Source organism: Seriola dumerili, unplaced genomic scaffold (assembly GCF_002260705.1).
Source record: "Seriola dumerili isolate Sdu_G_001 unplaced genomic scaffold, Sdu_1.0 BDQW01000043.1, whole genome shotgun sequence".
Classification (NCBI taxonomy): domain Eukaryota; kingdom Metazoa; phylum Chordata; class Actinopteri; order Carangiformes; family Carangidae; genus Seriola; species Seriola dumerili.
Window position 1 is genome coordinate 1,778,343 of NW_019174298.1, and position 25,537 is coordinate 1,803,879.

Genomic DNA, 25,537 nt, shown 5'->3' on the forward strand with positions numbered 1-25,537 from the left:
CATCGTACATGAGTGGAGGGGTGGTTCCCTCCAGTTTCATTACTTGTGTCTGTGTTTTTGATGTCGGACAACATTCTTAACAGGAAACCGTATTCTTCTACCACAAAAAGACACAAAGTGCAACTTCTTGTTGATGCAAGTTTGATATTTTCTCTTTCAATGCACCAAAAGATTTCCAGGGAGTTCAATCCTAGACACAGTTGAAGTAGATTTTCAAAACCGTTGAAGGATCTGAACACTTGACAATCTGGCCTCATCGCTGAAACAAAAATCCATCAGACGCCCTGGGAAAATGTCCTACTGAAGGTCTGACGGTACATGATAGAGATTTACTAGATGATGATGATGAATTGCTGTAATAGTAACACTACATCACCAGAGACAACATCATTCACTTCTTTGTCTCATTCACAGCCAGAGTGGAGGTGGAAAAAAGACAAAATCTCATTCACATTCACAGCCACTGGAGAGGGTGGTCATTCTATCTTTATATGCTAATTGGAAATCGTTAAGCTGGATTTGATGATGATGATTTGAGGTCTATTTAAATGAATGGCCAGAATGGCCTCAGAAGAACTATATTATCTATGGTTCCATTAGCTTGAACACCCATGACTTTGCCTCTCCCTCAAATTTCGACCCTCCCGCAAGACAAAACAGCATCATTTCATGGAAAAATAGAGTGTTTCTCTATTCATTTCTAAGTAAACCTAATATTAATGTATCCCCCTGAGCTCCACACCTGTTTTATTCTGACAAATATGCAAATGTGTGTGAACTCGCTCACACTTACACTAAATTAAGTTATACTGCAGCCTAATGAAGAAAACACCATCCATAACTGAGCACTGTCTACTCTGGGCCATTGAACAAATGATGCTGAAAACACCAGACCTGAATATCTTATTATACAGAACATCTAACATCTCATCATCTTGTATGGAACATTGTGAAATGACATGGAGCAACATGACGGCTTTTAAAGCTCACTGAAACAGACAAAGACTCATTTGGAATAACAGCAATCAGCAATAAAAGGTTTGCTGAGGCCACGTTCTTCAGATGTCGACAATAATAATAGTAGCACTTACGTTTTGTCCTGTGATTGGAGGAAGATGAACACACAGTGAAAAAGACCCAAGACAAGACCTGGATTAATTTAACAGTGGAGCCACCAGACCATGGCAGCCTTGATATGAAAATCACATTTATTCTTTCTCTGTTATTTAATTCAGTATGCATGTGCAGATGATGGGGATGGTGAGGTGGGGAGGTATTTTAAGTTGATTTTATATTTATTTATTTATTTTGTGAATGCCTGCTCGTAGCCCTTATCAAGATGAACATTTCACAATTAATACGAATTTGGCTATAAATAAATTGAGCCGGCTGCGGACAGTCAGTTTGTGTCACATGATGACCTTTAACCTAAGGTCATCCGTCACGTGTCCTAACAGAGTTGTAGCTGTACTCCAGGACGCCGCAGACAAAGACTAACAAATGTTGGGATTTTATTTCACTCTCCAAAGGGGGAACTTCAAATGCAGGTAAGTGGAGCTTGCACCGGTGTTATATGGGTCTTGTTTTGGTGTGTTTTACAAGACGAGGTGAACATGCACGTGTGTGTGTATTTGCATTTTTGGCAGTACAAGCAGCCGCTAGCTAACAACAGTTATGCTGCTCTATGAGCAGGTTTTGGCAGACGCCTTGTCTTTGTTACTTTCTTTTGTCGTGGGAGAATTGTATTTGTCCACTATTTTAGCGAATGTGTAATTTTATTGTCAAGTAACATTAACACAAGATGGCAGCTAATTTAGTTAATCCCACTTGATGGTGCCGACTATTTAATGGCGTCTACCAATTTGGTGGAATTTAAGATGCAGGTAGATATTCACTGTAACTGACTTATCTGTGCAGCTTAAAAATTTAATACGTTTTCTGCCTTGCTCAAATCATATGGTCGCACACATGGTCAAACAAACTGAACATAAAAATTATAAGTACACTATTTTGATATTGACTGCTTAATCTATGTAATTATAGCAATAGAAATAAATAAGGACAGATTCTGGATCAGCACTGTGGCTAAGGAGCAAACGTGTGTGTGTCTCCTGCTTTTTGTCCTTACACACCAGCATCACCTTGAAATCGTGCATCAGTTTTGCAACATAAGTTTTATAGTGGTCCTGCCCGCAGTGGTAAACAGTAACAATAAAATCCAAGCCCGTCCACTTATTGGTAAGATTAATGCTACTCTGTGATGTTTAACAGGTGATAATCAATGGCATAGTATAATGTGGTTTGTTGTGTGGTTCCATTCTGTTCGGTTTGGATATGGGTTGCTATAATTTAACAGGTTATGCTGTCAATTATGTTGATGTATAGTGTTTTACAGTCTTTTCCTATCTGCCCATTTTCAGTTTTGCACCTGCCCCTCTAAAGGTCTCTGGCCTGAAACTCAGTGCCATATCTGTTTTCTCTCTCAGTAGTCTCTCCTTTGCAAAATTTTACAAAAGTGATGCAGCCTTCTCTGTTTGCTGGAGATTAAAGGGATAGTTCTGGTTATTTGACATGGGGTTGTGTGAGGTAGTTATACATAGTCAGTGTATTATCTGCAGTAGATTAAGATCAGCGCCCTCCCAGTTTGTGAAAGCAGCCAGGATTACCGGCACAGAAGCTCAGCGATGCACTGCTGTGGATGGGGCCAGCCACAAACACCTGTTTTAGTCACTTTTTAAAAAAATGCTCACTGAAAAAAAGCAAATATCAGTTTAAGATTAATGTTTGATATTGGCTTTTTCAGTGGGCTGCTTTTTTTTCAACTGGCTATGGCACATTTTTGAGGCTGGCCTTATACAGCAGTGCATCGCTCAGCTTCTGTGCCGGTAATCCTGGCTGCTTTAACATACTGGGAGGGCGCCGATCTGAATCTACTGCAGGTAATACACTGACTATAGATAAATACCTCACATAACCCCACATCAAATAACCTTAACGGTCACTTTAACAATTCTGTACACTGCACCTCACCTTACAGATGTCCATTTTTCACAGTCTCTCTCTTCCAATAGTTTTCCGCAAATTCTGTGTTCAGGCCAAGCTACCTTATCACTTTCCTTTCATTCCTCTTTTCTTTCAGTACACACACAAAACTCTGTCATCCTTTATTTGTTGTCATCAGCACCATTGGGCTGTCAGCTCTCTGTCAGTTCCACAGTGGGACTCATCCCCGGTTGCACTAGTTGTATTAACACTCCTGGCACACATGGATGTTGAAGCACTTAAGGGACCTGCAGGGTAGTTGTGACACAATAAAATGGAGGCAATTTTCTTGCTATTTTTCATCCTTTCTTACACTTTCTCCCTCTTTGCTCACATCTCTTTTGTCTTCCTCTCTGGTGACAGAGGTGGCGAGAGGATAAGGTGCCAGGCTGTGGAATGACATATTTAGGGAAGTATCGCTGCAATGTGATATAACAACTGATTTATCACTCTAATGGACGGTGTCAAAAAACAGTGTCTCCTCAGTGGTCAATAAAGTGATAAATTACTTACAATATCTGCATTTTTATCCATGCTAGCAGTGTGGCTTTAGGGATGGAAATGATTGTCAGTTGGTCCACCACCTTGGTTCAGACTAGGGATATTCCTAATGACTAATTTCCCATGTCGATTAAACTGAAATTTAAATTTAGACCAATGTAAAAGCGAGAAAACTCTGATGAGCCACGTAACCTTTTCGAGCGGGATCACAGAGTCTGCTGGTGGAAAATATCCTATTGGTTTGGCAAGTGTGGCTAATGTTAGCAGTGCTAGCACCAGCAGCCTTACTTTGTAGGTTGACATCCACATGCCTTTGCTGAATGTGGTTACATGTTGCTCTGGTTATGTGTTGTTGTGGATTTTAAAGGTGCTATTCAGCCTTCCTTATCAAACAAATCTCTGATTAAATCTATGCATAATTGACTAACTTTCTCCTCCCAGCACTGCCACAGTAATACTGTCCCTTTTGTGTTATCTGAGAAACGCTGTGCATGTAACCTTTTGCCTTGCAAGCTGTGCACGTCTGAGGTAGTACTGTGGCAAAGAAATGCTTGATCAACTCAATTTCCTCCTAAAGTCTCATTCCTCTTTCCTGCCACCCATTTCGTATCTCCTCTCCCCTCTATTTCTCTCTCTCTCTCACTCTCTCTCTCTCTCTTTCTTTCTCAGCAAGAATATAGAGGTGTAGATTTATGGAGCAGCCCGGTCGCTGGTGGCCACAATCCAGCCAGAAAAAAGTGATTTGTTCAGTGATTACAGACAGAATAGGGGGAGAGAAATGTTAATGATGTTATGGACAGATTGCCAGTGTGTGACTGAAGAAAGAGAAAGAAAGAGAGAATGTGGATGTCATTTAGGATTTGGTCACTACTTACTTTAACAATGAATGTCAAGCACATGCATCTGTCAGCATTCATCTTTAATGATGTGGTCTCTAGGATGTATTTCATCCTTAAGCAGTCCATTTTAACAACCACAAGTTTCAGTGGTTAAATATCTAGCTTGATTTGCAGGTTTTCGTATGATGGCTCATTGATAACAGTGACCCACAGTGGGTTTTGATTGCATATCAGAAATCACTCAACAAAGCTTTTGATCCTATATGGAGAAGCTATAATTGCACCATTGCCGGTGCTGGATGGTCAAGCTGTTCACACTAACATCTCACTGGATATTTGTTTTATCACTTTAAGAATTAACCAAGGGCACGTTCAGAGAAGGCACCTTCAGTCTCCTCCACCCAGACCTCCAGCCATATGTGGCCTGGTTTGAGCACACGGCCGTTGGCACTGTGAGGTGGTGCCCCTCCTGCTCTGCTTAATTACCAGTGAGATGGAGTGGGCCCCTCCACCCGCCAACCACCCCTCGAGCAGAGCCACTGTGTCACACTGTGTCAGGGGCAGAGCGGACACGCAGCGCTCACCTTCCTCACCTTTCTCTGTCTCTCTTGTCAGAAGATAAGATTAATAATAAAATAGCACAGCCGGAGAGCCTTTTCCTTTTGGTCAAGTGAACCTTTCTTTGTGCATTTCTGCTTTTTTCCCTCTTACGGTTTCTTTTTTCAAGTTTCTGCATTCCAGTTTTTTGTATTGAAATCTAGTTCATTAATTATTTTGGTAATGATACCACTTGGTAAGCAAAATACTGACTATCAGCTTGATTCTTTTTTAATACAGAGACATTATTGACTGTCCCAGGTTTCATTAGCAAGCCTCCTGGCTGTCTATTGGATTGCACAAAGTACAGAACACACAGACCTGGGTAGAGAATAAAGTGGAAGGCACTGGGAGTCCAAACTGTACCTGCTGAGACAATGGCAGAACACATTAACTGTTGCTGGAGCAACCGTCTCCAAATCAGAAGAAAACTCGAACACTTTGAGCAGACTAATTTCTCAAAGTGTCCTCATCCACTGCATCTCTTTCCATGTGTCTCCTTCTTCCTCCTCATCCTCCTCCTCGTCTAACTGAACGTAAAGCAAAATATTCTTAAACACCGTATCAATACTGTGGACATTTAGTATTTAAGGGAGGTGCACATTCAGAGATTGTGGATGCTTTCGACTACATTAAAATTCAGTCTATTACTCATAAAGTAAATGCTATGACTATGTGTCATACTTGGAGCTGAAGTCAAGAGTTGCATTGTAAATGTATACATTTTAGGAGACTTGTTTCATGTCCGCAGACTGATGACAAGTTAAGTGGAAATAATTGTCCGGGCAACGACAACACATACTTCTGCTTCCTAAGTTTTCTGTAGATGAGGGTGTAGAACTGTGTTACTCCATGACATGAAGGACACAATAAACAATGTATATTAAGGCAGTTATGCACATAGCTCTTGAGCATTTACATAGTTCTCAAGTCTTTTAATCAGCTATGCTAATATATTCATGAATGATGAGACAAACTGCTGTCTGAACAGAGGCTCCTGGTGTGTGTGAGGTGGTGTGTGGGGTGTGCTCAGGTGAACAGAGCTGCGCCTGTGGAGACACTTATCACCCACAGCAGAAACTGGCTCATGCATGCCCAGAATTCTCAATGACATTAGACCGACACGCACTTTCAACAAGAGAAAAGTGCTGCTTTTTGGATGTGAACGCAACCATGAAAACAGGAACCTGTGTGGAGTTGGTGTGTTTTTGTTTTATGATGTAGGCTACATGTCAGACTTAGCCTACTGTATTTTCCCCAAGTGGAGAAAACACATTAGGTATTTTTCCCTCATGATTTTTTTTTTAACTTCTTGTTTCTTTTATATTATCATCATCACAAAAATGTCAGCAAAGCAACAAAGTAATACAATTAAATGATTCATACCATTGGTTTCACATGGCAAGCCCAACCCAGCTGTGACGCAGCAAGGCACAGAAAGAGAAGTGAAAAAACCCCACCTCAAAGCAGTCAGAGGTGTAGTAACAATACAGAAACAGGAGTTTTGACATTATACTTTCAAATTTATCCCATGCTATGTAAATTTCACTGAAATCTGTTGTATGACGCACAAACAGCACTGACAGGTCTCAGCTGAAAGATCCCCATCTCTCTCACACACACCTTTCTCACACTTCTTTACATTTCTTCAAGCTGCAAGCTTAATGCAGTGGTTCTCAAAGTGGGTTCTTGGGACCCCCAATGGTCCTTGAGGATGTTCTCGGGAGTCCCCAGCAAGAATAAATAAATAATTCATTTTATAATAATAATATTAATTCTGTCCATAAGTAACACAATAACAGAATGTATGACTATCTTGGTCTTGGGTTTTAAACATGGGTTGGTGTAATTAAACAATCCTAAGCACAAATCTTATCAGATGGGGACCCTGTGACAAAGTCTTTTCAAATGGGGGTTCATAGTCTAATTTTTGTCAGTTTAGGGGTCCTTGAAGTGAAAAAGTTTGAGAACCACTGTCTTAATGGCCTCAGGTTTCTTAAAGATGAGCTCAATTCACGTCACTTATGATGTGTGTTTTGCATATTTTCAACCCTGTCTGAAGCACCACATCCTGATAGGCCCATCTAGAACAGCGGTGCGACATCCTGCTCAGAAAGAGCAGTTTATTGCTGCTGTAGTTACTCATCACTGTCCTCCCCACAAAGCGCATCTCCGATACTCAACTTGACCTGACCTGGTTTAATCCTCAAAGTCATTTTTGTTTCGGTCAACAAGGTCTCGACCGATCACTTCATCTCTCCTCGTCCTCGACTCGAGCGCTCATCCTCTTGCGCGACAGCAGGCGCAGACAGCGCACTGTCCGACCCGGGCATTAGAATAAGTGACTGTTGCGGTGAGGAGGAATTGTGGGAGGACTCAGTGGATGACAAGCTGTGCGCTGGGAGGTAGAGAGGCGAATAAAATCACACAGAAGCTCAAGCTCGACTCCAGCGACGGAATCCCGGCTTGTTTACTCTGTACCGGGCACAGAGGAACACCGCTGCGCAGGCATAACTAAAAGAGCGGAGTGTGGACCGGGGGGGCGGCTGTCTGTCTGTCACCACCATGTCAGCGGCAACGGCTTCAATAGCAGATGTGTCCAGGACTGATTTTACAAACAAAGATGATGGCGGTGACCGGAATAACTTAGGTAAGACAGATAAAATAACACAACATATGGTGTCTAATTTATTCTGGAGTCCAGCGCGTAGGATGTGTGTGGAGGAGATTTGTTTGGCACTTTGCACTTATTCACCAGTTCTATTCTTAACACAACTAAAAGATTGTATTTTAGGGTTTTACATATTAACATATTTTTGTGAGAATGCATCTAAGTTGTGTGCCCTATTCAAACACTGGCCTCTAAAAAAGATCATTGCAACATTTATCTGGTGTGTGTGTGTTGCGTTAGTGGTAGACCTTAATTTCCTCCTGTGCAATAAGCTATTACTTTAGGGACCCACAGTATTTGCTGTGATAGCAGTTTCCTTATAACTGCTATAGGATTAATAGTCAAGGTATATAATATGATGTCTCGTATTGATCTGTGTGTGTGTGTGGCCATTTGTCAGAAATATATGGAAATTATAAACATATCTTGCATCATACAAAGCCAAGCACGTTAGGTGTCAGATTAAGGGATAGTTGAGTGAAAATCTAGTGAGCATCACAAATACCTTTCCTCCAGATCTCATCATTTGATTTAAAAAAAGAGAGAAAACAAAGAGGAAATGAAAAGGGGAGGCTCCTCACACCAATGCACAGCTGGGCAGCTCACATGCACGCTCACCCAGCCACACACATTACCACACACACATACACACACGTTACATAAAAGTGATGCTCTTTGCTTATCGGCAACGAAGTGCGTCCTTGTGTTACATAAACCTGAAAATGGTGAGCTAATGCTAATGGCTTCAGGGGAGTATTTATCCCAGTTGTGTCTGGCCCAGTGTCATGGTAAAATTTAAACAAGCTTGTGTAAGGCTGTACAAGAAAATATGCATTTTCTTTCTTTCTTTCTTTCTTTCTTTCTTTCTTTCTTTCTTTCTTTCTTTCTTTCTTTCTTTCTTTCTCCCTCTCCATGTCTGTCTGTCTCTGCCTCTGTCTGTGTGTCTGTCTGTCAATGAATCCCCGAACTTTTGCCATGGTTTGTTGCCTCTTGTGGTGACACAAGTGCACAGCATGTCTCTCCTGGAAACCAACCTCACATATTTTGGGATATTTTTCTTCGTGTAATAGTCACAAAGAGGAAATCTCCTCTCTGTCACATTGTTTCTAGTGAAAACTGGGAACAGGTTTCCCTCAGTAAACAAGCTGCTTTGGACTTTTCCTGGACCTGATCCCATCACACATCATCCTTCCCAGTTGTGTTGGAAATCACCGAGTTGATGTCATTGTGTTTATTTGCATTCCAACAGCCTGCCTCATGATGAAGTGATACTTATGTTGTAGATTCATCGTGCCAGACTGCTGAGACCTCCTGTAATATGCTGAGCACTGTGCTGTGCTGTATGATAACCGGTTGTTTAGCATGGCTCCAGATGGCCTGTGTGTTTCCACCAGCCTTGCAGGCGTTTTGTTTAATGATTTATCTCTTTTCCTGCTTCGATACTGTTAGAATTCGATGCAGCACAGCACCAGAGTGTTACGGGGAGGGGGGCCAATGTTTTGTCACGCAGTGCTGTGCAGCCCTACAGGGGTTCAGCGCTGATAGCTGTAGAATGACTGTCCCATTCCACTCTCAATCTCATCTGCAGTGCTCCATTCTTCTTTGTTCTTCATATTGTTCACCTTGAATTGTTGTTGCGCTACTTTTGAATTCCGAGTTGTCTGATCATTTCTGTGAATACAAATTTCTTTTGAAGATAACATGAATTATACATGTGTTCCAACTTTGGGTGAACTTTTGCTGATTACTGCATATTTAACAGCTGCAACATAATTCAATCACGACCACTGTTTTCATAACAGTCTGATTTATCATCAGCTCACTGTCAGCTCTTTCTTTTAGGTCAGTTCCAGGCTCAGTGCACACCCATGCCGCTGCCTGCCCTGGGCACCCAGAAAATCATCCAGGGCAATGGCACCAATGTGGGCACAGTCATTTCCCTGCAGTGCCCAGCCAAACACAAACTGGTAGGAAGAGAGCTGATGTGTGTCATGGGCACCAACAGCACCCACTGGGTGGGGGAGACCTACTGTAAACGTAAGTAGAAGCAGAGAACAGAAACTGAGACCCTGAAATGACAGTTAATATTGAAATAACAGGAAAGATTCTTCTGCTTTTAGCGATATGCATATCACCTTATGAATCTATAACCAAAGTGTGTGTGTGTGTGTGTGTTTGTGCAGATTAAATGTTCCAAATGCTTTTACTTGTAGAACTGCAGTGGCTGCAAAACTTCCCCTGAACTGTCTGTCTTGTCATTACTCTGAAGAGATGGAGTATATATGAAACATTATGTGATAAGCATTGTGGCCATGGGCAATGTTACATGACGACCCTTAAGATAGTAGCCTCTTGGGCTTGTAATAATTAATGCTCCAGATTAGGTGAGAACACGTTTGAGAGAAAATAATTTGTTGCTCAGGGATAAAGCTCATTAAAGAAGAATATTAATGCTAATGCAGGGAGAGAAAAATAATTTCAAGCAGGTGTGCTTTTAGTCATTATTTTGGTGAGTGAGTGGAAAAGTAAGAGCAGGATCTTAATTATATTTCAGAATCAGTCATCATGGGAGAGAGGACGCTGTCTGATGTGAAACTGAAAGAAATTAAAAATGGAATTTATGTTTTCTTGTCCTTTCCGTGATGAGCTGGCAAGTGCACTTTGTTGGAAAATGACTTCTTATTTCCACCAGTCTCCTCTGGTCACATGGCAATGAAAGAGTTGTGTCAGACTTTATCTGTAAATCCTCAGTTAAGTGATAACATTTATTTTGTGGTTTTTGAGTCTGGAAAGGAATTGTTATACATGGATTTTGCTGCATGATGACAGGAGTTGTCTAATACGTTGTGTGCATGACATGGAAATAAAGTCAATAAATCAGTCTTCCTCTCTCTCACTCCAGCTATGGCTCCCTACGAGGACTATGGCTTCCGTGTGGCTGTTTTGGCATCCATTGTAAGCTCAGCCATAATCCTCCTCATGTCCGTGGCCTTCATCACCTGCTGTTTGCTCGACTGCATCAAAGAGGACAAAAGGAAAGAGCAGGAGACGTGAGTGAGATGCAAGAAGGGATGGAAGAAGTACTCAGATTGTTTACTTAAAAGTACCAATAATGTAAAAGTTCCCTATTACAGGCAAAGGTCCTTTGTTTAAAATCTAAACATCTCAAAAGTAAAGCTACATTGATATATGCTACATTACATTATATTATCAGACATCTTGTGTAAGTAGCAGTTGAGGTGGAGGTGGAGCTTCTGTTCACTGCCTTATAAAGTCAGGTCATTTAGTTCAGTGGTTCGCTACCTGGGGGTCAGGCCCTCTCCAAAGGGTCACAAGATAAATCTGACAGGTTGTGAAATGAATAAAGGGGTAGGAGAGGAAAAAAAACAGTTCTGCTACATAAATTTCTTTAATCTTTGCTGTTTTAAAAAAGAAATATTTGATAATTACATCCCTTTGCACAAGTATTTACTGTAGGCTATATGTATCCATCTGGGAGGTTTAGTGAGGAAATTTGTCTTTGATGAAACTAACAACTCCCAGACATCTGAGCAATGACAAAATGCACTTAGTTACTTTCCATCACTTGAAGGGGGGAGAAAAACAAAGATGAGAGTCACTTCGTTTCCTGTGAGGCGTTTAGAAACTGAAATACTGACATGAAGCTTTAAATTGATTTCAACAGGGACTCAGATGTGTGGCAATGGGAGGAGCAGGCCCAACATCAGGAGGACAACAGGTCTCGCTACAGCCATAAAGGCAGGAACAACAACAACAACACCCAGGAGAAGATGCTCTCCCTGTGGGACACCCACAACCCAGCTATGTGTGACAACATGCGAGCCTGCAGGTGAGACATGGAATGACTGTAGCTCAAATGCTGAAAAGGGGAGGAAAAAAAATTCCAGTGTCCCTGTAGACCAGCAGAAACATTAAAGATACACCCTCCTGTCTTTTCCTCCACAGATGTCATCAGGAATACGCTTATGGTCCCGTCTGCACATATAATGGCCCCACCGCTCTGCTTGCTGCTCTACCAGGGCATGACTATGACCAGCCTCTCTTACCGCAAAACCCAGATTCTGCACAGATCTCTGGTCCACCTCAATACCCCGGACCTCCTCTGTCCTCTTGTCAAACTACGAGCCCAGGCCTGGTCCAGATCTCAGCAGCGGGACCTGGTTTGGTGTGGCAGTATGGAAGACAGCACAGCAGTTTGTCAGGAGCGAACCCGTCAACCACAGATGAGTCCAACACAAGGAATATAAACCCGGCCAAAGAATTTTCCATAAGGATCATATCAGTGTGAGGACATATTAATGAGGTGAATACCATCAGTCAAGAACTTGTTTAATGACCAAATAAGTACAACAGGGTCGACTTTATCAATGAGGACTACAGGAAGTAATCACTGAACATTCCTGCTCTTGTTGATATTGTTATGTGTGCAGTTCTACACAGTATGAGGGCTCTGTAGGCATACTGATCTGACAGACGCATGTGCCTTTTGTAAACTGTAATGGCACACTGCCCTCTGTCTGAAAAGGGAAGCCATTGCACTTTCAGGACACCAGCCTTTTTGGATGAGACTCGCTGTAATTAGAATGTCATGGGATTTCCTTGACCTTAATTGAGCTTAAATGAAATTGTTGTGATGAGGTTGAGGTTAACGATTAAGATGTCTATGGGGATATAGTTCACAACAGGAGGAGGAGTGGAGCGACTGGAAAGCACTAGACTGGCATGTTTGTAAATATAATTTTTAAGGAATGTAATTCAATTAAAGACTTCTATTGACAATGAGTGAGACTGTATTGCAATGGAAAGAGGGCAATAGTGGACATTTCTTTCTAAGGGATAAATGCAGATTTACAAGTCAACTTGATAAGGCCACATCACAGTGAGTTTGACTGTTCTGTGTCATGATGTAAAAGTAGGTGAGAAACTAAAGGAAAATGTTAATAAATGAGTGGAGAAACATAATGAATGCATTATCGCTTCCATACTGTGCATGAGCAATTCACCAAATGGTCATGCGCTGCAGCCTTCACAGTCACCAGATGTGAAACCAACTGAACGCCTATGGTTGATTTTGGATCGATGTGTTTGGCAGCACTCTAAGCTACAATCATAAGGGAATACAATTTGGAAGAATGGTATTCATCCTTCCAGTATAGTTTCACAACCTTAAAGAGTGTCTGTCAAGGTGGGTCAGTGAAGCTGGAGCTGCCCTGGAAGCTTGTGGTGGCCCAGCACCTCACTAAGACACTTTATGTTGGTGTTTCCTTTAATCTATCAACCATCTATAATTTATAGTCTACACAGGAATTTCAAGAGAAATGGTGAGTGGATTCTAAGCAACAGAATAATATTATTATTATTATTATTATTATTATTATTATTATTATTATTATTATTATTATTAATGCCTGGCTTAATTGATAAAGTTCTGTCATTGCTAACAGAAGAAGGGAAGTAAATAAACTGATAAAAGACACCTATTTGGTTCGGTGTTCATTGCAACAGAAAGCTTAGCTGTAGCCGCTGTTGATAATCTGCCTGTCACTTCAGTCCACCGTCACTGTCTGCGGCCTGATTATCGTCATGTGGCCCGGAGGTCAGTCATGTGACACCGGGCGGCGAAGGGCGGCGCAGCGGTCGAGCGTGCTGATGTAACGGGACCAGCAGGGACCGTCACACCGTGAAGAACAGGAAGTTTTTTTTTTTTTTACCGGGGAGGCTGTCGGTCGGTTAAGCGAGTCCCGCACGCCGTTTGTTTGTCAGTATGACAGGTTTGTGAATCAAGGGTAAGATGTTTTGTCTTGTTGTGTATCATTTGCAGTAAACTCCGCGTGCTGTCTTCCAGGATACATAGGACCGGTGACCGCCCACAGAGCAGTGAGCGCGCGCCACCTGTTGCATAAAATTCACTGTTTTAAGTGTAATCTTAGCCATAGCGATGTAAATATATTATTTTCGTCTTCATGTGGAGAATTATTCGGGCGCTATTTCACAACACTCGAAGCAGCCTGAATTTCCTGTCAAAAAATCCAGCCTAAAAATAAACCAGGGACAGTTTGATAGACAGGTCCATTTACATTCTGTTATTTAATACTTTATGGACTGCCATTTCCAGGGCCCTCCAGGCCTTTATTAAAGATATATATGATTAAGCTCCTGCCTCTGTCAGTCACATTCAAATCCTGAGCTTGGTCTAATTTTTTCATAAAGAACTAGCATAAATCTGACATTGGGGTGAAGCAGTTTTATTTAACTTCGCTGGAACTATACATTGGCCTACATAATTTGTTTGAAGCAAGATATTCTACCTCCATCTTGGTAATTGTATTGTGTGAGGAAGAACCAACAAACACACCGGAAAAACTATACAGATCAGAGAACTGGATGATAAAATGTAACACAAGACAAACTGTTATTTCACCAATCTCTAAGCTGCACAGTTTTGACCAGTTACCTATTTGTTGCATCTCTACATTCTGTTGATGATCAGCTGCAAACACCTTTTCTCCTGTGTAATCTGGCACAAGAATTCTTTTCAGAAATCCTAATAACAAAGTATCAAACCTAAAACCGCACAGGTAAAGATTCACAACTCCTGTAGACCCCTTGAAAGACACTAGGATGTTTACCTCTACATAACCTTTTTGTCGTAATGCCCCCTACTATCCACTGTGCTCATGGAGCCTGCTGCTCTGATACCTCAGTGTTGGCAATCTAGTTTTAAAGCGTGAGAATGAGTTCGGGAGGACATTGATGGTGAGGTGAAAGGAAAATGTGGGATTTGGTATTGCTAATAGGTACTATAATTAAATCAAGGCTGTATCTTTTTGCAAAGTACAATCTCAAAAAATTACCATCAGCACCTTTAACAGTCAACAAAGAACACAAGCACCTCACCGAACTGGTATTTACTGCAGCCCTCTCTGGTTTTCTATTGTATTATCTTTCTGTTATTTATAACTCCGTAGACGTGATACTCACACATTACTGTGACCTGATTTTAGTATAGAACGTGGCCAAATGGACAATTCTGCAGCAAGTGTATTCACCTTTCTAAATGGGAGAATAAACCTCTTAGTCACTTATTTTCAGAGCAGGACTGATGCCAAGACCAGCTTACAAAGAAACTACTTAAGACTAGACATAAAATCTGCGGACCTCTGATTAGAGCTTTGTAACATGCCCTAATTGTAGAGGGTCATAACCTGTTTCTGACCTTTCACAGGGTCCGGGATTTAGAAATTAGGAATAAAGCTGATGCTGTTTATTACTCATCTCTTCTTTAATGTCGTAATTTATGTCTTCGTCGCCTAGACATTGACTGTTACCATGAGCAGCTCCAGAGGGATGCACAGTTCCTGTGCTCAGATCCGAGGATGGACACTGAACTTGTTGACAGACTTGTGCTGCAGCTGAACAGGATATACCCCCAGATACTCATTGACAAGGAAGCACATAAGGTCATTACAGATAATATATGGTAATGACAAAAATCTGCTAATTTTGAATTGGTATGTGCAGTGATTCAATTCAGCATGTGTCTCCCTGCAGTTCAGGAACCTGAGTATACCCACCAAGGTGCGGTTAGCTGAGCTGCTGAAGCACCTGCACTGGAAGGGGGAGGAGGCGTGTCATGAATTCTACAGAGGGCTTCACATTCACGCTGAGGACGTCTACTCCAGCCTGCCCACCAGAGTCAGACAAAGAGGTAAAACACTGAGCAAGGCTTCTCAGGCGTTTTAGTGGCTGAAGATTGCAAAGTCTAACTGCAGTCAGGTGAGGACGATCTCTACTCAAAAGCTGTGGCCCTGCAGACTCACATCTGTATGTGTTTTTGAGATGTACTTCAGTACAGAAATAACTTGCAGTAGTTTAGTGGGGAGATAAAATTAAGTGTTCCGCAGAATGGGAGCAGGATTTATATATAGCACACTGACTATAATGACAAAAAGTAGCTCCTGGTAAATAAAGCCAGAGTTCCAAAAGTGTGCGTGCGTGTCTGCGTGCGTGTCTGCGTGCGTGCCTGCGCGTGCGTGTCTGCGTGCGTGTCTGCGTGCGTGCCTGCGTGTGCGTGCCTGCGCGTGCGTGCGTGGAATAGTCCTATTGTTCGAACACATCATCATGGGTTTCAGAAACTGTGTTCATCATTTTCTAAAATACCTGTGCATAATATAATTTAAGTAATTACACTGACACATTACCAGGCAGAAAAGCTTCTCTCTGCTTACACTAGTTGTGTTGTCTGTATTAGTACATCTTTCTGTAAGTGCACCTCTGGCTTATTCTTTCATGTTTCAAGGTTATTTTATCCAGTGTGTTTTGAGTGAGACATAAAAATCTCACTAGCAACATTCCTGGTGTCCAATAATGATGGACCCCCCTGCTGTGTAATTGCCCTGTCTGGCCTTAGTTAGGTTTATCCTATTTAAGATACAGAGAGAAGCCAATGTGCTGCCTGGACTGCAGCTTACGTTGTGGATCCAACACTTTGCAGGCTATTATTTACAGTGTGGTGTTTACCCATAAACCATTTTTACTTTCTGTTATAGAGATGGCAGACCCGAAACAGACTAAAAATGTGGCAGTCCTCCCAGAGCGATTTGTGCTTAACGACAGAGGTAAACCTGATCAAGTAGAGCAGTAGAGCAATACATATTTTTTCTGTTTTTCATTTATATTTTCAAGTTGAATTGCAAATCTAGGTATTTGCTACTTGAGTGTTGGTGTAACAGAAAGGTCCATACTGATGGTTTTGCAAATTATAGTCCAGTTACTAAAGTATACTTTACAATACCAATTATCTGTTTTCCATTTTAATTTTAGAGCAATATTAAAATCTAGGTAATCCATCACATTAGGCAATCAATCATCTTTACTTTATGTTGTCATCATATAGAGATGCAGCTACGAGCAGGAACTAATATGCTTCCTCTCTGGTGGTCTACTAAAAAACAACCTTGTTAATCCAAGAAAGCACAAAATTCACATTAATCATTTCTCAGTAGCCATGATTGATTTCATATAGACCTAACAGATTTATATATTATTTGATTCCAAGACAGCAGAGCTCATAAATGCATTGGGCTTAGCAGCCATCTATCAAACCTGAATGCCCCTGCATTAAACAGCCTTCTTGCAGGTAGTGAACCCATTCTTATACAGGCAGTGTCCTTAGCGACCTGAACTATTCTGTTACTTTATTCGGTTTATTAATTTAGTTGTTTTTGTGTTGTTTTCATGTTCATTTTCAAACACAACAGCACAAATATTGTCAAGTCAAGTCAAAGTTTATTTAAAGTGCAATGTCACACAAGGTGTCTCAACACACTTTATAGAGTGAAGAACTAACAAACAAGACAACTGATTGATTACATATACAGTCAAACAAGATTGACATTGTATACTGGTATGAACTTAAACTTGTGGCTGGGTGAAAAGTTAGTTAAGTCTCAAAACAAATGTTACACTTTGGGAAATGGTGGATAGTAGTGCAACGTTACTAATAATTTATTGTTAATGGACCAAAACAAGCCTTTAATCTGCATGTTTGATTCCTTTTGTAGGCATTTATCACTACCAGGGTGCTAGGGTGTTTTTTTTTAAGTTGTGTGCATACACTTTGTGTGAGTGTGTGTCAGGGTGCCTCCGTACCCCTCACTGATCCACAGATAAGCCCCTTAAGCCCAACTAAGCTTTGTTCTTCAGCAAACGTGGATGTCTGCTGAACCTTTTAACCCCTCGAATCAGAATGTGGGCCCCACTGCTCTGCTCTGCTCCACCATTCATCATCCCATTACATTCAGTGCTCTGGCTTTGTGGGTCAGTTAAGCTCACATGTAAACCCCCACCCCACCCCCCCACCCCACTCCAAAACAGCTTCCTCTGTCCTGCATTCCTTTGAACAGTCAGGGGCACATCCACTGGGTCAAAGGTATGTCAACAGGGAAATGGGTCATCAGCTATGTAGTGAGACAACGACTCCCAGTCATACAAAGAAATTACAGTTTGTTTAGTCTGTGAACAACAAGACAGCTGTGTTTTCATAGAGCAGCTTCAGACTCTTGACCGTTGCCATATACTCATATACATTTCAGTTTGCTTTTGTCATTTAGTTTTTTAACTCAAATCCTTTTAAAAGGAAGAAACCAACCCACTATTCACATTTATCACTGATCCAATATTTCTGTGTATATAGGTTTTATTTATCTAATAGTCAGTGATGGGTGAAATGTATCTCTTCTCTTTCCTTTGGCAGGACCAGTGTTCTTCCTGAGCTGTTTCAGTTTTGTAGTTGGTATTGCAATGCTCTACTATTGCGGAGGTGAGTCATACAGAGTGATGGAGAAGTGCTCGGACTTATGTCTCACTGGCTTTTGAATATCACAAATTACCAGTGTATAAAATCATCTAAAGCCCTTCTTCCTCTTCAATTACATATGTAAACCACTCTTTCCATATTTCTTAAAACTCCTTTGTTGCCTCTCTTTATATCCACAGAAGGTGAGACACTGAGATGCACTGGTCCGTTTCTTCACTGTTCTGCAGCAAGACTCAGTAAAGGTGCTAAAGATGTTTTCATTACCTGTGCTGAGGTTGGAAAGGAGAACAAATGAGACTGTTAATGTGCTGTGAATGCTTAAGAACTAGCCCTGTGAGAAGAACAAGCCATGAAATTTGCCACTTTGCTGTGCCAAACTCATGTATGCTTTCAGAGCTATAAAGTTTTAAACAAGTACTTACTCATATGTTTTTTTTTTTAATATCTGAGAAGCTGAAATTAACACAACTCATTCTCTCACTAATTCACATAGCTGGCATTTCTTAAAATGGAAAAAAGCGTAATGTTCTCCCATAGTATGCATGAGTCTTGCTGGGTTGTATTGTATATTGTGTATAGAGCTAATATTTCTAGTCACTTTTTCAGCTAAAGTAAAGAATAATATTAACTGACTGTGACTGACTAAGTGCAGGGGCTTTTACAAAACTTGAATTTGTCAGTGCTGTGTATGTAAACGCATACTATACTACAGTTTCTTAAATACACAGCACATATTCTCACCAGCTCGCCCACTTTCAGTGCCTTCTAATACTGTGATAAAGAGACTGACTAAAGTGCACTATTACAATGTTCAAATTTTGCTCAAATAAAGCACAAAACATTTTTTGACATCACCTGGATTTGCATCTTATTTGTAATCTAGTATGACAAAGACTTGACAAAGATATTCATTTATTAGCTTCAGATATACTGTATGGCGTTACATTCAGAGAGGAAATTCACAGTAATGACTAGTACAGCAATTAACTTTTCTAGGCTCCTGTCTGGGACTGTCTCCTACTAGACCATGATGCTAGCTTGTATTGTCAGCATGAAATGGAGATGATGATAAAACATTCATATAAGTGATTGAAGTGCATGAATAAATGCACTAGAGGGCACTGCTCCCTCATTCAGTGCAGCAAAGTGGGAAAAAAAGGATGATGGAAAATGTTCTGCTGTGCTATAACAATGACAATGGGGAGCAAGAGACAGCCCTCATTAATTAATAATGACAATCAAATTGATTGAATTAGTAAAGTCAACTTAATTAAATGCTACATTAAATGCTGCTTACTTGACTGTTCAAAGACTTGAAAGCGGGGTGTATGCATTTCATACTCACTTGAAGCACTTCCAAGGTTAAAATAATGAATCAGTGGGAAAACGACATCAGCTAAAATGGTATATAAAGTGCAGCTCTGGAGGAAGGCACAGGTGTCTGATCTCGGGAGATCTGCGGCATTGAGCACCACTTCTCCATCTCTGTCTTCTCTGCAGAGAGAGAGCAACAGAGGAGAGAGGAGGGATGGGGAGGTGCTAAAGGGGGTTGGAAGTGTCACCAGGGTGATTGTTCAGTTCGAATACTGGCATCCACATTCCCACGAGAGGGAGAGAGCTATTAATAGTGCTGCTTCACGGGGACCTAAAACTCCTCGTTGCATCCGCAGATGTTTCGACCTCCCACTGAGGCAGTTTGCTAAACTTTCAGGACTGGGATGGCGCCAGAAGCATAGGAGCCAAATATATACATTATGTATATATATCAGACTACAGATCTGCCCTGAGTGGAGCTGTGTGTGTCATCAATCTGGCTCTCCGCTCGTCTGGCTGTTTCCACGGTTACCAATGATAGTTGTGGAGGAGGAGAAGGAAAAGATTGTGACGTTGGTTTGTCATCTGAAAGATGCTTTGTCACAATCACGTTGAAGAGATTATAGATAGGAACATGAATATTCTTCAGGTATTGAACAGATAATTATGTGAAACAGACTGCTTTTGTATTATTGTGTTAAGCCGCTGAAGTGTATAAAATGAGCATTTGCTTGGCTCTAATTGGGGTTTCAGTGACATAGCTGTAACACAGTCTAATTAAGGCTTCCATTTTAACAAGCAGTTCTGCTGGGGTCCGTGCTGTGTTGACTCTGACTCACCAGCTGCTGTTGGTCCAGAGAACCACAGACACACTACAGCTTTGCGCATAGCACGGGGAGTCATGGCTCAACCAAACATTGTTATAATTGAATGTTAGGCATGACGCCTGTGGTTGAGGACAGATGTGTCGGTACGGTTAAAGCTGTGGAGCTGTGGGTCAGAGTTTTGAGTCAGATGAGGCACACCCTGCTCTGCATACATGTGCTCAGCAGACCCGTCAAACCTCCAGGCCCGAGTCGTCTGGAAAAGCACCATGACATCTTGTTCGAACGTCATCAGCGCGATTAAAAATTGAACCCTGTTCAGCTGTCAGCATTTGTGTGTGTGTGTGTGTGTGTGTGTAGATTGGTGTGTGTGTGTGTGTGTGTGTGTGGTGTGTGGTGGTGTGTGTGTGTGTGTGTGTGTGTGGTGGGTGTGTGTGTTGTACGTTGTTAGATGATGTGACTGTGGTTGTTGCATTTGTGTCTGGCCAGTGCGTGGGGTCACTCTCGGGCAGTGAAGGAGACAGACAGCATGAGGTCACATGTGCCTCACTGCTGTTGTCTCCATTTTCCTGTTTGTCCACTAGGAACAAATGTTGTGTTGTTTACATACCAGACTCCTTTGTCAATTTGCCTGTTTCTCTCTTGTTCACTGTCTTTTTCTCTGCGCCTGCAGCAGTGTAGCACAATGATTTTTTAGTTAAAGAAAAGTTGTTGGATTTTGTTTGAGTTGTTTTCCGGTGGAAATTTCTCTGTGAGCCTGGAGAGGTCAGTGTGTTTGTAGGTCAGGTAGGTGATTGTGAAGGTCACGTCAGGAGAGGACCAAAAACTTGCTGACTCCATGGATGTCTATAGGAACAAACTGCACAGTAAGGCAAGAGAGAAAATACCTATTTGAATAGAGAGAGTGGAGCAGAGAAAGAGCGTGAAAAGAAAGAATTTATGTGACTTGCAAAAATAGAAAGAATACCTGTGTGTGTTCTTGGTCAGTTGCTGCGGTTTGGCCGGCGGACCCCGAAGGCTGTGATGAAGACGTTGACTACCACGATGATAAAAACCAGGACTGTGGCCAAGTTTTCCATAGTGTTCAGCCTCCATTGCTTTTGCTCATCATTCAGGTTCCATCGAACTGTGGACAAAGCCAGGAAACCAACTTCAACAACACACAAACACACACTCAATGAATGTCTATTAAAACATCAGCAATCCACTTTATTCTGGGACTCAAGCCAACTCATTATGACAAACAGATTTACTGTCAGTCATAAATCCACATTTACTTAATTCTGGTTTCAGAGAGCTCTTGTGTTCATGAGTGATCCCACAAAAATGCAGTGTATCAGATATTTCATTTTGACAAGGGCACATGAGGATAATGCAGTAATGTGATTCAGTTTTTCACTGATCAGCTAGTTGTTGGAACCACAGATGAGTGGGGAAAAAAACTCTTTCACTCTATGTCAATCCAACATAAAACCGCTTGGGGTATCATTTTCTAATAAGACACCATTTATAAAGGGTTTGTTCTAATTAATCATTCATTATTGCTTTATAGATCAGCTTAAATCCATTGATAAAAACAACTTTGGTGTTGGCTGTATAACTAATGAAATAAAGTATAGTTGGCTTCCAACCAGTGGTGCCATTAACACATACTGTGTCTTTACTTTCTGTGTTAAAAATCCAAATACTTATGATTTAAGGCATCAGTCTATATTATTGTGGATTCAATAATGTTGCACGAGGAAAGACAAATGGCATCTGACTCAAAGCACACAGGAAGAACAATACATGAAAGAGAGAAAATGATCAAGGGAAGCTTTTATTTCCTGTATAACAATGCTTCATTTCATCTGTGCTTTTTTCACCCCTCGATCTAAACAAAATGACACAGAAACAACTGATCCACGTTGCAATAATTGATTTTTACATACTAAACAAAGTTGTCATTCGTCATCACAGGGACTGCCCTATGAATAATGTTAAAATTGAGGTGTGATCAGGGAAGTGTGTGTGTAGGGGGGAGTGTACAGTAGCTGTGAATCACAAGCACATGTTCTGTGTACGTGTGTGTATGTGTGTATTTGTGGGAGATTACCAAAGGTTAAATGGTGTAAAGACCCCGCCTGGCTGTGTGTGTGTGTGTGATCTGCCTTGGGTGGGGTGGGTTGGGGTTGGGGTAGGGGTAGGAGGTGGGGGTGGGTGGTATGTAGGCCACTCACATCACGCACTACTGGCTCCATTAAACAGAGCTGGAACCAAGGGAGAGGGAGAATGAGGGAGGGGAGGCAGAGAGGGTAGCAGGGTTCAGAACAGTCAAAGAAAATGAAAGAAGAGGAATGAAAAGAGCAATGAGAATGAGATGTGTTTGATATTCTGGTGGAGACAAAGAGGAAAGGGAGGGGGGGTTGTAGGGGGGCCAGTGAAGTCAGAGGATTTGGTGGATGGAGGGCGGGTCGAAGGGGGCATTTGTTCATGAATGTGTGATGCCTCTCACATGCTTACCAGCCTTCTTTCTGACACGTGATCCTAAAATGCATAGAAAAACTTGTCTGATAGTTAATTATGATTGATTATAATTAATAATGATTTTTTAAAACACAGAACAATTTTGTTGACTGTTAAATACTTAATATCCCTATTGTGGAAATATATAATAAGAGAGTTTTAAGTAAGAGTGAAACTAAACCAACCATTAATTGGGGTGTGTCCTAAAATATCTGATTCATAACTGAGTATTTTTAGGTCATTATTGAAAGAGGAGAGGAAGAGTATATATGGGGTGATAACATTTCCGGCATGGAAAGGACATGACAAATATTCTTTTATTTTTCTCCTCCTGCTGCAGCTGAGATGAGTCAGTGTGACCTGGCGAAAGTTCACTGTCCTGCTGTTCAGTCTGTCAGAGCAAAATGAACTGCAGCCTCGACTGCACCGGTGCACCTCATCCAAACTCATCTTCCCCTCTTCACAGACCTGTTTTCCTAAACCCCAGTTGTGGCTGTTGAATACAGACTTCCTCAAGTTGGATCTCTGGATGTGTGGATATCCGGCGCTTTTACAATTAGTTTGCCCTTTCTTTGGCCATTTCTATTTACTCCAAGACATGTGCAACACACCACATGTATTGACACATTTACGCACATACACAACAGAGAGATAAAAAACAACCTCTCTCCCATTCCCTTGACTCCCACAAGTGCTGACAGCAGCACTAAAACCAAGTGAACTCTGACCTGGTGTCAGGTCTGGTTGCCATGGTTACAGATAGAGTCCAGCTGGTAATGGGTTGTTTGTCAGGAGTCAGTGGACTTGACATTGATGAGGGGGGATGCATGGTAGGGCAAAAGGTGGCATATGGGAGGCTTCAATCTTGCTAAAGGACAGGGTGGAGGGGATGAAGCACGAAGGGCAGGTGAAGGTTGAGAGATGTGAGGCTTGCCAGACAACAAAGAAGACACTGCTACAACAAAAGGGCTCAGGCTCTGTTAAATTTCTCACCTATGAAGATAAGCAGCACCCCGACTGTGAGCTGCAGACCGAGGGAGATGCTGATTAGGGTGACGACGGGGGTGTAAAAGGAAAAGTTTGGTCCCTGCTCCAGCACCGCCTTTAGCTGGGAGGCGTTAGCCATCAGTAGAGCCACATCCAGCATGCTCTCAGCTGCACTCTTCTTATTGGCGTACTGGTTCATGTTCAGCTGGCTGCTGGGCCAAACATCTGGATGTGAAGCCTGGGGATAGAAGAAAGTAACCGACACAGAGATAATGTTTATGGCTCTGAGATAATGCCTGGAAGGAGAATGCCTCGAAATAAACAGAAAAGGCACGCTCTGTGCTGCGCTGTGTTCTCCCAATAGATCAACAAGGCAGCATGTTGATGAGACTAGCAGTAATTTTTTGCGCTTACTGCACATTGATGGTGAGAATCTGGTTATCGTTCTGACCTAATTAGCACAACAAGCGGCTCTTACAGAGGAGTGACCTTTGAAAACAGAGCTATTACTACAGCAAAGAGTAACTGTCACACTGGTAACATGTGCAGTGTTCAAGGCTTACCACTTAGTTCTGGTTTCAAACAATCACATTCAGTCTGGACTTTATCTTGTTCCTTGCTAACGTCAAAAGTCAGCAAGCTCTGACCATATTATACTGCATGTGTTGCTGTGAGCTGCACTTTCAGTCCCCTATTCTACTATTTGTTGACTTTTCAAATCAAAGCGGTGTGTGTGACTACTCACGGTCTTGTGTTTGCAAAGATACGGGTAGTGAGGGACACTGTTGCTGCTCATATCCCTGCCTCTCGGGGCAGGATTACAGAGCCACCTGGATAACTGCACTGAGTGAAAGCTACCTCATTAATCCCCCTTTTTCTCAGTACCAACATTTTACTTATATATATCGAGTAGCTAATGACATGCACTCAAACACACACACACACACACACACACAGTAAATTATTTATTATATCACATGCACTATATACTGTATAATAGACTGTATCCTTTCTGTGAGAGATCAATGGGTGATAAATAAAAACATTTAATAAAAAATAAGTGTTCATTTTAAGGTGATTTTTAAAACCTATTGATTCTTGTGTGGGTGATGATTATGTAACAAAAGATTAGGTAGGATTTGTGCATGTGTGTCCACTCCATCCCAGTGGACTCTGTACCGTATAGAGAAAAACAGCAGGTGCTGGATAAACAGTCTGCTTGGAGATAAATAAGAAATAGCTCTCTTTTAAATGATGAGAACACATTTTCTCTTGGAGTACTGTTGCTGATTGAAAATCCACTTGGACCTACTGTCCAGCGAACCGATGCCTGGCTTGTGCACCATCACTGAAGAGTCGATCATGTCAAGGCCAAAACCTTTTTCGCCTTCTGTGAACATGAAATAATCAGCAGTGCGCTCGCAGTATTTTCCTCAACACCGAAGCCTTCCCTTTTTCTCACAACACACCCCTGCAGCTGCCGAAAGCATAGTTTGTCAGAGATTAACCAAACCACAGAGCCGGTACAAACTGTCTTCCCTCTGCTCCAGGGATAGAGACAAAAAGAGACTGGAAGAGCTGCACCCTCTAATTTGCTACAGGGTAGGCTTCAGCTGAATTACAATGTCTTTAGGAGATTCACAACAATCAACTGGCATGGTTAAGTTGATGTATGAGGGGGAAGTACAAGCTGAACCATAGGTGTGGTTTATGGGGATTGAAGAAGAAGAACATGTACTCTTGTGGCAGTAGTTATTTTGATGAGGTTGTTTTTTTTCACTCCTGTGATAACCACTGGACAAACCATGTTTAATTCTCTTAATAAGCCATCGCTTTTTAGGACATGGATTACATGTGTCTCCGGCCAAGTTCTTCATCCGGTGGTGTACCCATCGCTGTAGGTTTTATGATTTGGCAT

At 41.7% G+C, this 25,537-nt stretch overlaps 3 protein-coding genes across 6 annotated transcripts; 2 read left to right on the top strand and 1 right to left on the bottom strand.

The window, feature by feature from the left end:
• Positions 1-7,085: 7,085 nt before the first annotated feature.
• LOC111217345 lies at positions 7,086-12,633 on the top strand. The gene is made up of 5 exons (XM_022739170.1): positions 7,086-7,629; positions 9,493-9,687; positions 10,553-10,700; positions 11,336-11,500; positions 11,617-12,633. Exons 1-5 carry the CDS (start codon positions 7,545-7,547, stop codon positions 11,957-11,959), a joined length of 936 nt encoding a protein of 311 aa, XP_022594891.1. The 5' UTR covers positions 7,086-7,544; the 3' UTR covers positions 11,960-12,633.
• Positions 12,634-13,323: 690 nt separating this feature from the next.
• Positions 13,324-18,838, top strand: LOC111217358 (caspase recruitment domain-containing protein 19-like). 4 transcript variants are annotated; one of them, XM_022739185.1, is made up of 6 exons: positions 13,324-13,442; positions 14,986-15,131; positions 15,223-15,379; positions 16,221-16,289; positions 17,927-17,992; positions 18,172-18,838. In XM_022739185.1, the coding sequence occupies exons 1-6, from the start codon at positions 13,436-13,438 to the stop codon at positions 18,282-18,284; spliced, it is 558 nt and encodes a 185-aa protein (XP_022594906.1). In that variant the 5' UTR covers positions 13,324-13,435; the 3' UTR covers positions 18,285-18,838. The 4 variants fall into 4 exon arrangements, with proteins under 4 accessions (XP_022594906.1, XP_022594908.1, XP_022594905.1 ...); XM_022739184.1 differs by having other exon boundaries at positions 13,327-13,442; positions 18,169-18,838; XM_022739186.1 differs by having other exon boundaries at positions 13,329-13,457; positions 18,169-18,838.
• A 1,996-nt stretch (positions 18,839-20,834) lies between these two features.
• Positions 20,835-23,794, bottom strand: LOC111217403 (ninjurin-1-like). The gene is made up of 3 exons (XM_022739257.1): positions 23,626-23,794; positions 21,095-21,253; positions 20,835-20,973 (listed from the first exon to the last, which is right to left on the bottom strand). The coding sequence occupies exons 1-2, from the start codon at positions 23,777-23,779 to the stop codon at positions 21,111-21,113; spliced, it is 297 nt and encodes a 98-aa protein (XP_022594978.1). The 5' UTR covers positions 23,780-23,794; the 3' UTR covers positions 20,835-20,973; positions 21,095-21,110.
• Between the last annotated feature and the right edge of the window lie 1,743 nt (positions 23,795-25,537).